The sequence below is a fragment of the Symphalangus syndactylus genome, chromosome 16 (assembly GCF_028878055.3).
Source record: "Symphalangus syndactylus isolate Jambi chromosome 16, NHGRI_mSymSyn1-v2.1_pri, whole genome shotgun sequence".
In the NCBI taxonomy this organism is placed as follows: domain Eukaryota; kingdom Metazoa; phylum Chordata; class Mammalia; order Primates; family Hylobatidae; genus Symphalangus; species Symphalangus syndactylus.
The window spans coordinates 48713812-48726579 of record NC_072438.2 but is presented as its reverse complement, the minus strand read 5'-3'; the positions used below and the strand labels follow the sequence as shown (position 1 = coordinate 48726579).

At 34.6% G+C, this 12768-nt stretch overlaps 1 protein-coding gene across 2 annotated transcripts in view; it reads right to left on the bottom strand.

Moving 5' to 3' along the window:
• Positions 1 to 12768, bottom strand: part of SLC30A9 (solute carrier family 30 member 9) — a 97717-nt gene that overhangs the window by 63167 nt on the left and 21782 nt on the right. For both annotated transcript variants that reach the window (XM_055246538.2, XM_063619840.1), the window contains exons 3-4: positions 3539 to 3598; positions 886 to 985 (exon numbers count right to left, since the gene is read on the bottom strand). In XM_055246538.2, the coding sequence (XP_055102513.1) occupies positions 886 to 985; positions 3539 to 3598 (160 nt within the window). The remainder of the gene's footprint in view (positions 1 to 885; positions 986 to 3538; positions 3599 to 12768) is intronic.

Genomic DNA, 12768 nt, shown 5'->3' with positions numbered 1-12768 from the left:
AAACATCGATAGCCATCACGTTAGTAAAAATGTATGGATGAGCTTTCAAAAGATATATATTCTAGTTCTCCCTGTCACTGACTCACTTAAATGAGCTGGGTCAATCACTAACATCTTATATTATGTTCATCCTGGCCTATTAAAGTGGAGATAGCAATGCCTAATCCACTTAATTCACAAAATTTGTGTGAGAACTAAATCAATATTATAATCAGTTGTTGATGTAATAGTTATAAAAGTTAAAAATTATAGGAATACCTATTTCTTGATATATACCAAAGTGGCTGTGACAATGAGGAAGACTGAAAAAAAGATAGATCATCTGATTTCTCTAATTGGCGCACAAAGGAGAGAGAAAAGTTTACATCTGTGACTAACATAATTTCAATAAATATAAATATGAGAAAATTAATAATAACAGATATTGGAAAGTAGTAAAAATAATTTATACCCAACAGAAATCACAGTTGGGAGCATGAACATAAATTTAACTCACTAAATTAAGTACTCAACTCTGCTGGCCAAAAAACCAAAAAAGTCAAACATACAAATACGCAAATAATCTTCTTGAGAATTCTGTCACATACCAATGACTTAACAATTTAACTCCTAAGATTCTTGTGTGATGGAGAGGTTTTGAAGAATTTACCATTGTGGGTTTAACAAACTAAGAAAGACTAGAATTGCTAATGCTGGGGCAGGATTCAGTTTAGTTTGCTAACAATTTTTAACATTTTTGACTGAATAAAAATATTTCTTCATTTTAAGGAGCCAGTAGCAAATTTTCCATATATGGATGGTAGCAGGTAACACACTCTAAGAAAGGAATAGTTATTTAGATTATTTAGATATGACACACGGCTACATTTTTAAAAAAAAAATTACCTGGATTTGAGGCAGAACTCATTTATTGCTCTGACTCCAGTGATGAAATTATTCTGAGTGTACTTTGATCCATACTCCCTTTTCTTAAGGACTGCTTTAACTAAACAAAAAACAGGAAAACATAATAAATATGCGCATTGAAAGTCACATGTGAAGATGAATATAGGCTGATACTTAAGAGGCTTCACTAATGAATTTCACAGAAAACTGATCTTTTTCACTGAATGACATCAGAGAAAAAATTATCCAAGTGCAGAATAGGATGAAACTGCATTTGTAGCCATCTAGCTTTTGTCTCTATATGTCATCTATAACTGATTCCAAAATGTCAACCTTTGTCTAATGAACACCTTGAATAGGTATTACTGGTCTGTCTAAATCATAATGGTATAATTTAAATTGCTTAGGGCCTAAATGAAAATGAACTGAAGCTTCGATAAAAAATTACAGAGTAGGCCGGGTGCGGTGGCTCACGCTTGTAATCCCAGCACTTTGGGAGGCCGAGGCGGGCAGATCACGAGGTCAGGAGATCGAGACCACGGTGAAACCCCGTCTCTACTAAAAATACAAAAAATTAGCCGGGCGTGGTGGTGGGCGCCTGTAGTCCCAGCTACTCGGAGAGGCTGAGGCAGGAGAATGGCGTGAACCCGGGAGGCGGAGCTTGCAGTGAGCCGAGATTGCGCCACTGCACTCCAGCCTGGGCGACAGAGCGAGACTCCGTCTCAAAAAAAAAAAAAAAAAAAAAAAAAAAAAAAAAAAAAAAAAAATTACAGAGTATTGGGAGGCCCAGGCAGGTGGATCACTTGAGGTCAGGAGTCTGAGACCAGCCTGGCCAACATGGTGAAACCCTGTCTCTACTAAAAAAAAATACAAAAAATTGGCCAAATGTGGTGGTGGGTACCTGTAATCCCAGCTTCTCAGGAGGCTGAGGCATGAGAATCACTTGAACTTGGGAGGCAGAGGCTGCAGTGAGCCAGATCATGCCACTGCACTCCAGCCTGAGCTAGAAAGTCAGACTCTGTCCAAAAAAAAAAAAAAATTACAGAGTAGTTGAGTGCTTTTCAAACTGTGAAGTGAAATCAGCATTTCATACAAAGTAGAAATATAAAGTAATCAAAGACTACTACACATAATTATTTTTTTGTGAAAACCTTTGTTTCATTTACATATACTAATCTATATGTATACTAGTTGCTAATTAGTATTTCTTATGTGGGTTACAGTCAAAAAAGTTTAAAGTCACTAGACCATTTCACATAATGTAATAAAACTGAAGAAAAGTACAGAATAATTTCATCAGTTAAAAATTACAAAAAAAATTATTACAGATTATAGGTTAAATATTGCCTTCTAATAAATTGTTTTTTTATTGTCAAGTATCAAACTGCTCATAAAAAGGCCAGCAACACCAATACCAATATTTGGCATCAATTATAGTCTGTGAGTTAAAAATTACAGAACATTGATCTATGTTAATAAATCATTATAAGGTGAGACTTTTGGTCATATGATAGAGATAAATAAGCAAATACCTGAAGTGCAAGAGCAAAATAACAAACTCATGTGTTCTATTTCAAATTGTCACCTATTCAGTTCATGTTCTATTCTCATATTTATTATTTCACAATTTTCTGTTCTACTTCCAAGTTGAAAGAGCAAATTCGGCCTAAGATTACCTATCACTACAGTGGGTAAAAAGACTCCTAAAATAATACATACTTACATTAAATGCACAAATATTAAGTAGTGAGAATATTTGAAAAATAAAGTTCAATTAAAAAATCAAAACCTTATCTGAAAAAAACATATAAGGAAATACAGATTTTTTTTTTTTTGCATGAGTTTCAGGTCTCTAAACTGCCTTTTAAATTTTTTAAAAATTTTTTTAAAAATTTCTTCCAAATAGCTAAAAAGCCCTGGCCTAGGTTATTAATGATGAAGATGAGGATGATAATGATAATGATGGCTGCTATAACAACATTAATTATTATTAATTGACTGTCTACCATGTGTTAATCAAAGTTACCCTAGAAAAGAATTCTCATTTTCAGCACCACGTTATATGGGAGAAAACTAAGCCTCAGAGAAGTCAAGTAAATTGCCCAAGGTCAGCCAGCTGGTAAGCACTGGAGCCACAAATTTAATCCAGTTTTGTCTGACGCCAAAGCCACAGTGCTGTTAATCATAGAGTTGCTGCCTCCATGAAACAGCTGCTTTGGAGATGGGAACCACAGCCTGTTATACAGAAGAGAGCTACAAATAGGAATTCCTTCAATTTCTCCTAGAAAAGAAAGTCAGACAAGAACAGCCAAACTCTACCTAGATTTGAATAAGCAGTAGCTGAAAAGTGTGGGCCTCTTGTTCTTTAATTGCCTTACTCTTCTAAAAATGATAATGCAATTGATGATTCTTATTTGCCATTATTCCTTTCTTTGGGCTTTTGAAAAAATTTGTGACAAAAATGCAAAATAAATTCAATAGGAAATTAGTTTATACATAAGAGAATAAATCCTTATGGTCAATCTATTTAAATAAAAGCAAAAATAAACCATACTCTTAGAATAATATAACTATAAAGAGCTCTACATAAACCAATGTTATATATTTAATTCAAAACATCTTTATAATAAAAAAATAGGAAAAATATATTTACCTCTTACTTGGAGAGGTTCTTGCTTAAGTGGAGCTTTGAGTTCTGCGCCTATACCTTCTGCTGTAAAGTTTATTAAAACAAGTTTACATTAAACAACTGCTTCTGTACAAATCTATAAACTTAATTAATATTAGTCAATGTAATATAGCAATGCATAAAAACGACAATGTACCATAGACCATGTTGGATTCATCTTAAGAATGTAAGAGTAGTTAAACATTACAAAAGCTATTTACCTCATTAACAGATTAAAGAAGAGAAACTATACAATCATTTCAGAAGCTAAAGAAAAAGCATTTAATACAATTCAACATCCATGCAAATCTCAAACCCTTTTAGAAAATTAGGACAAATAGGAATTTCTTTAAAGGGTAAAACAAACCTACAACAAACATTGTCTTTAATGGTGAATGTTTAAATGCATTTTTAAATTAAGGAACAAAAGAATGCACAGTTCTTCCATTTAAAACTGTACCAGAGATACCATTCAATGAATAAAGAATGATTATTAAGTGGGACTGGGACAACTGTACAACCCTACACCTGCCAAAAAACACATTAAATTAAAAAAATTTGAATCTGCCTCCCACCATAAAGAAAAAACAATTACAGGTAGATTAATTAATTATTTAAATGTTAAGGTATTTACATGCCTCATAGTAGACAATACAGGATACTTTTACGGAACAGAAAGATTTCTTAAACAAGATATAAACAACACAAGAAAAACTGGATAAATTTCTGCCAAATTAAAACTCAGAAAAACTGTTCATCAAGTAATCCCATTAAAAAAAAGAGAAAAATGAAAGGACGCAAACTGAGAGAAGATATTTCCAACAAATAGAATCAACAAAAGTAATCAAGAATATTTAAGTAAGTCTTCTAGATCAAAAAAATGACAATCCATTAGAAAAAAACAGGAAGGACAATCTTGCAGAGAAAAGGATATACAAATAACCAATAAACATTTGAAAAAAATGTCTGCCCCATTATTAATAGAATCCAAATGAAATCACAAGATGCTATTTTATAACCATCAGATCAAGAAAAAGGAAAATTGACAATACCTAATGTTGGCAAGGGTATGGAACAATGAAAATGCATACACTGCTGGTGGAAATACAAACGGGCACAATACCTTGGTAAACAAGTTGGCATTATCTACTATAGTTGAACACAAGCATAATTTATGACCCAGCAATTCTTCTAGGTCAATATATTTGGCTTCAAGAAACTCTTGCACAAGGGCACAAGGACAGAGGTACATGAGTGTTCAGAGCAGGACTCTGTTCTGTTGTTGTAAACTGGCAACAACCCAAATGCCCATTAGCAAGAGAACAAATAGACAGATAGATAGATAAACCATGTTATACTCACACAACATTTCACACAGCAATGAATAGTAACAAATAATGGCCATCTTTCTTTGAGCTTTTACTGTGTGCTAAGTACTACTCTAAGCATGTATCAACTCATTTAACTCATACAACATCCCTGAACAGTATGCGCTATAATTATCTCCAAGAAAATTAATGAACCAGACACACACACCAATCAATAGGATAAATCTTAGCAACTAAATTTAATGAAAAAAGTAAATCACAAAAGAATACATACAATAAGCTATCACAACGAAGTTCACAAACAAGCAAAAGTAAACAATCAGGGCTATATACAAACGTATAAAGCTATTTCCTCTTTTTTTTCACATGGATACATAGGACAAATGGAGATAAGAGGATGTGATCAAGACAGTGAAGTTCTTAGCTTGAGTAGTAAATTCCAAGGTTTGATTTTATGTTTTTTAACTTACATATGTATTATAATATCCTTTTGTATGTATCAAATATATTGTAAAAATCTCACCCTTAAAACATTTTCCATTATATTTATATCCTCATTCAATAACATTTCAGAGTTTATGAAGAATGGCTACATTTACTAAGCATTTAACATGTGCCATGCACTGTCCTATGCACTTTACAAATTATTTTATTTAGTTGTCACAAAATTGCTCTGAGGAAAATACTATTATCTTCATCTTATGAGGAAACTGAGGCACAGAGATTATTATAACTTCCCCCAAAGTCACAGAGCCAGTTTTCCTTATTATGAGGAAACTGGGGCATAGAAAGGTTTTGTAAATTCTCCCAAAGTCACGCAGCTAGTATTTTAAACATGGAGGCACAGTTATTTTGATTACTCTATACTCTTAACCACTTTCCTGTATTGCCTGTGTTTAGAACAATATTTAATTTTATGTGTAGGTATCTGTGTATTTTTCTAGGTGGTAAAAAAAAGAGTAGATACTGGATTACCAACATGAAGATCACTGGAACCTCCTGAAAACAGCAGTTGCTGGACAAGAATGGGAATGGACACAGTAGTTGAGGAGAAAATAGGAGATTAAATAGAAGTGGTATTTGGACTTTCAGCAGAAGCTGAAGAGAATGAATCAAGGAAAGGTTGACTGCATTTTTACATAGAGATGGGAATGATGCAATAACCATGAAGAAAATATAAAGTAGGCTAATAGGATAATCCGAAAAGCAAAGTCCTTGAGCAGATGAGGTAGTAGGTGATCCAGAATATAAGTCTCTGAAAACATGGAATGAAACAGAAATTAACTAATTCCACATATTTAGATTATGAGTTCATTTAAATGATATGGAACACCACTAAGTCTGACTACTTAACCATGGTACATTTGTACTTCTGCCATCTTATTGTTTTCAGTTTACCATCTTGTTTTCTTTGCTTTTATTTTTATTTTGCTTTTCCTGCCATCTCCATCTCTTAGATTGAAAAAGTTTTCTATATTCTCCTCCCATCCAATCCCCCAACTGCTATTTGGGATTTATAAGACTATATTTCTATTGTTTAACATTATTTCTCTTTAAAAAAAACTTTTTATTATTAATTTTTTGGGTTTTTGTTTAAATTTGCTTTTATATTTTAATTTTTTATGGGTACTCAGTAGGTTTATACATTTATGGGGTACATGAGATATTTTGAAACAGGCATACAAAGTGTAATAATCATATCAGGGTAAATGGAGCATCGATCACCTCAAATATTTATCGTTTGTGTTACAAACAACCCAATTATACTCTTTTAGTTATTTTTAAATGTACAATAAATTATCGCTGACTGTAGTCACCCTGTTGTGCTATCAAATACTAGATCTCATTTATTCTATCTAACTGCAGTTTTGTACCCATTAACCATCCTCACTCTCCACCTCCCACTATTCTTCCCAGCCCCTAGTAACCATCATTCTACTCTCTCTCTCCATGAATTTACTTGTTTTAATTTTAGCTCCACAAATGAGAATGTGCCGTTTTTCTTTCTGTGCCTGCCTTATTTCACTTAATGTAACAACCTCCAGTTCCATCCATATTGCTGCAAATGACAGGATCTCATTCTTATTTATGCTTAAATAATACTCCATTGTATATATAGACCATATTTTCTTTATCCATTCATTTGCTGATGGACACTTAGCTTGCTTCCAAACCTTGGCTATTGTGAACAGTGCTGCAATAAACATGGGAATGCAGATAGCTCTTCTGATATACCGATTTCCTTTTTTTTTTTTTTTTTTTGAGACGGAGTCTTGCTCTGTGGCCAGGCTGGAGTGCAGTGGCACAATCTCGGCTCAGTGCAACCTCCGCCTCCTGGGTTCAAGAGATTCTCCTGCCTCAGCCTCCCGAGTAGCTGGGACTACAGGCACACGCCACCACACCCAGCTAATTTTTTTGTATGTTTTCCTTTCTTTTGGGAATACACCTAGCAGTGGGATTGCTGTTAGTTCTATTTTTGGTTTTTTGAGGGTCCTCCAAATTGTTCTTCACAGTAGTTGTACTAATTTACATTCCCACCAACAATGTACAAGGGTTCCCTTTTCTCCATATCTTCACTAGCATTTGTTATTGCCTGTCTTTTGGATAAAAGCCTTTGAACTGGAGTGAGATGATATCTCATTATAGTTTTGATTTGCACTTCTCTGATGATCAATGATGTTAAGCACTTTTTCATACACCTTTTTGCCACTTGCATGTCTTCTTTTGAAAAGGTCTCTTGAGATCTTTTGCCCACATTTAATCAGATTGTTAGATTTTTTCCCCAGAGAGTTATTTAAGCTCCTTATATATTCTGGTGAGATCGATAGTTTGCAAATATTTTCTCCCATTTTGTGGGTTGCCTCTTCATTTTGTTGACTGTTTCCTTTGCTGTGCAGAAGCCTTTTAACTTGATGTGATCCCATTTGTCCATTTTTGCTCTGGTTGCCTGTGCTTGTGGGATCTAACTCAGGAAATCTTTGCCCAGTCCAATGTCCTGGAGAGTTTCCCCAATGTTTTCTTTAAATAGTTTCATCATTTGAGGTCTTAGATTTCAGTCTTTACTCCATTTTGATTTGATTTTTGTATATGGCAAGAGAAGGGGTCTAGTTTCATGCTTCTGCATATGGATGATAGTTTTCCCCAGCACCATTTACTGAATAGACAGTCCTTTCCTCAATGTATGTTTTTGGCACATCTGTTGAAAATGAGCTCACTGTATATCTATGGATTCACTTATGGGCTCTGTATTCTGTTCCATTGGTCCATGTGTCTGTTTTTATGCTAGTAAAACAGCATCAAGGATTTAGGTTTAGTAACCTAAACCTATGCTGTTTAGATTATTAAAGCCCTGTAGTATAATTTGAAGTCTGGTAATATTTCTCCACAGTTTTTTTCTTGCTGCCCAGAAAGCAAAGGTGGGTAGGGGGTGATTTGCAGTAACATCTGGGAAAGAGTAAGAGGAAAAATAAATGTTACTCTAGAATTTCACAGTGATCTAAATGTCTTCCATCATACTATTATTATTATTTTTTTAAGAGTCAGGATCTTGCTATGTCACCCAGGCTGTAGTGCAGTGGTGAGATCACAGCTCACTGCCACCTCCAACTCCTGGGCTCAAGTGATCCCACCTTAGCTTCTCTAGTAGCTGGGACCAGAGGTGAACACTATCACACCAAAGTTAATTGTTAAATTTTTTGTAGAGATGAGATCTCACTATGTTGCCCAGACTGGTCTCAAACTCCTGGGCTCAAGTAATCCTCCCACCTCAGCTTCTCAAAGTGCTCGGAGTACAGGCCTGAGTCACTGAGCCTGGTTATAGTATCAGGCCTCAGCCACTGAGCCTGGTTGATTATGGTTTTAGCATTTAATATTAAAAGAAAGTTTACTGTTTTATTATCAATAGTTAGTTTTACCAGGACATTTTATCCATTTCTTGTTCTTCGTTGTCTCTTGGATACTTCATCCCTTCTGTAACTCCGGGTTTCTTCTGCATCTTGCAGAAGTACATGCTTTAATAGTTTTTTTTGTTTGTTTGTTTTTTAATGTGGAGGGGTTGATTAGTAAAATGATTCTCATCTTTGAGAGATAAAGATGGTTAATGGATTAAAAAAATAGAATAAGACCTACTATTTGATAGCACAATAGGGTGACTATAGTCAGTAATAACTTAATTGTATATTTTAAAACAACTTACAGAATGTAATTGGTTTATAAATCAAAGGATAAATGCTTGAGGGGATGGATACCCCATTCTCCATCATGCGCTTATTTCACATTGCATGTCTGTATCAAAACATCTCATGTACTCAATATATACACCATGTACCTCCCAAAATTTTAGAAAATAGGTTTTTTTTAAAAATGACATTCATCTATATATATGATAACATTCCTATTTTTACCTTCACTCTACAATGATTATTTAGATCACTATGAAATTCTAGAGTAGCATTTATTTTTCCTCTTACTCTTTCCTGGATATTACTCCAAATCACTCCCCCATCTTTGCTTTCTGCATATTTTTGCAGGTAAAAAGTCTATTTCAGTAGAATAACAATTAGGCTGATAGTATTCTGATTTTTCTCTTTGTCAGCTTTTAAGTTGGGTTGTTTTGTGTTTTGGTTTTTAAATCTGTGGTTTCTCTACAAAGTGTCAGGGGTAGATTTCTTTTAATTTATCCTGCTTGGTACTCAAAACATATTTCTGATCTGAGAATTCTGTTTTTGTCAAATTCTGAAAAATTCTCATCACTATATATTGATTCCTCACCATTTCTCTACCTATTAAATGAAGGCTACAGCCACATGTTCTTAAACGCCTTCAATTTTTGGAAAATCTTTTTGCCTTCCTATGTGCCGTCAGAGTGAATTTGAATTTACTAACTCTCCTACTGATGATGACTATTTAGTCTACTACATTTTTACTTTAGTGGCTACACTTTCATTTCTAAGATTTCTAATTGTCTCCTTTTCCTAATTATTTGCTCTGGTTTTATTTCTGCAAATTTGTGTTTCAAAACTCCCTGTCATTTTTAATGAATATGAGTCCTTCATTTAACCTTTTGAGAACATTAAACTTATTTTAAAGCAATTGAAGCTGTTATTTTAGCTTCATCTGGAATTAATTCACATTTGTTGATGCTGTTGGCGTTCGTAGCATTAGGATTCTTCATGCATTTTGAAATTTTAGAGTTCACCATCTTACCCTGAATAGGGTATATCCTTTCATTCTCCTCTTCACATTCTTGTGCTCAGAGTTCAATCTAATACCTCTATGCAAAACTCATATTGCTAGTTTGATCTCATATTGCCAGTTTGAAATTCCTTCCCCTCAATCCAGTCTCTAAGCCAGGAAACAGCAAGTTTCAGTTCCTAGTTGATATGGTTTGGCTCTGTGTCCCCATCCAAATCTCACCTTGAATTATAATCCCCATAATCCCCATGTGTCAAGGGCAGGACCAGGAGGAGGTAATCAGATCATGCAGCAGTTTCCCTCATGCTGTTCTCATGGTAGTGAGTGAATCTCATCAGATCTGATGGTTTTATAAGTGTCTTGCATTTCCCCTGTTTGCACTTATTCTCTCTCCTGCCACCCTGTGAAGAGGTGCCTTCTGCCATGATTTTAAGTTTCCTGAAGCCTCCCCAGTCATGTGGAACTGTGAGTCAATTAAACCTCTTTTCTTCATAAATTACCCAGGCTCAGGTATTTCTTCATAGCAGCATGAAAATGGACTAGTACACTGGTCTTCTCCTTGCCTCCCTAGGCCTACAGCTTCCTGTAAGACACAGCCTCAGGTAGCAACTGGAATTAGCTATTTTCAGCCTCCTTCTATGGGGGTGGGTGGATAAGTTCAAATAGTGAGTCCGACTCCAGTACCTTGCTATTCAAATAGCACATGTAGCATATTACTCCGAACAAGCCAAACTCCTAGCTGCCACTCCCAGATTACAGACCCAGAGTCCAGATGCTTCTGTTCATTTCTTTGATATAACATGTCTTTTTTCAGTCCAACTATGTCTTCAATTTTCTCTTTTTATACTTTATCTATTATTCCAATGAGTGGTTAGTAGAACAGGTGCCTCAAAGTACGTATTCACAATACCACTGTGATCAGAAGTTCTGCCTATCCATTGAGTTACCTCTTTCAAAGCTTATATGAAGCAATTAAATGCCAATATATTAAGCACTAACAAAAGCAAAGCCCTATTTGAAATAAAAGCAAAACATTTTACAGGTAATTTTTAGTGTATTTCTTGGCAATTGTTTTTCAGTGAAAACCACTGGGAAAATGACTACTGTGTGTGTATTTTATTTTATTTTATTTTATTTTTGAGACAGGATCTTGCTGTGTCGCCCAGGCTGGAGTGTAGTGGCACAATCAGGGCTCACTGCAGCCTCAACCTGTTGGGCTCAAGTGATCCTCCTGTCTTGGTCTCCCGAGTAGCTGGGACTATAAGCACATGCCACCACACCTGGATAATTCTTTTATTTTTTGTAGAGACAGGGTCTCCCTATGTTACCCAGGTTGGTCTCAAACTCCTGACCTCAAGGGATCTTTCATCTTGGCCTCCCAAAGTGCCAGATTACAGGTGTGAGCCACTGCACTTGACCAAAATACAGTATGTTTTGATACCTAAAGCATGTACAGAAAATCTAAAAAGGCTTTAGTGTTTGCCAAATCCTAAGTAGGTTATGATGTCATACTGGTAAATTGAAGATAAGCTTAAAAACACTTCTATTTAGTAACTACATTTGACCTTAAAAAATTAAATTATTATGATTTTATTTTTGTCTCGCTACACAGCAAGCAAATTCTAAAGTATCTTTATCTATAGAACCTACATATCCATTTCTTACAATTTAGCTTTGGGAAACAGAGAGCAGGGCAGAGAAGAGTGAAGGGAAAAAGGTGGAATAATACATTTTCAAAACTTACCTAATGTCCAAACAACTGATATCTACTGTCAAAAGTTTCAGAAACAACCCTAGTTTCTACAGTGCTCAAAGTTATTGAACTTAATCACATAAAATGAGTTGCTTTAAGCTGTATATTTGTGGATATTCTTCTCACTACAAGCTGTCTAGATGTTACTAAATATATAGTGTTATACAGCACAAACAAGAATGCTAGTAAATGGCTTAAACACATGTATCAATACTTATTTTACATAGCGCCAACTTAATAAACTCGCACTGCATCACTGGAGTAGAATCTTTATGATTTCAATCAGTAACCAAACATTCTATCCATGAATATCTCTAGACATTTGTTTTAAGCTCAAACCCTGGCTGATTGCCACACATCTGCTGTCATTAGCAAAATTAAAACTAATTTTACTAAAATTTAACACATCTGAATGCTCCTTAAAAACTTAAGGATTCCTTAGCAAGTCTCTGCTTCTTAATGAGCTGTTCCTGACTTTATCATGTGATTTGAATTATTCAATGCTCAATCTCAAATCCTTAAATATACAAATTATCTTTCAATCAAGCAATTACTGGCACTCTATCTGATGGCTAACAAGGTCTAATGTGGCCTAAGCAAGTACTGAAAAATTGAGCCCAAAATAAAATTGTCAATAAACAATATATTTCTAATATAAGAAAATAAACTAACACTTTTATTCCAGTCAGCAGAGAAAAAAGAAACTTAATCACGGACTTCAATTTGAAAGATTCTGAATGGTGGAACCATATTAAATATTTTCCCATGAGTCTGTGTTCACCTCTGCAGAGCATTATAACATATTTTACCCTTAATTATATTATTTGATCACTATTTCTTTTCCCTTAACTATGTTCTAATAAACATGCTTATTTCTGGAACTTAGGGACTCATTACACTCTGCACCCTTTCATTGCATAAAATCAAACTCTCAATCAATA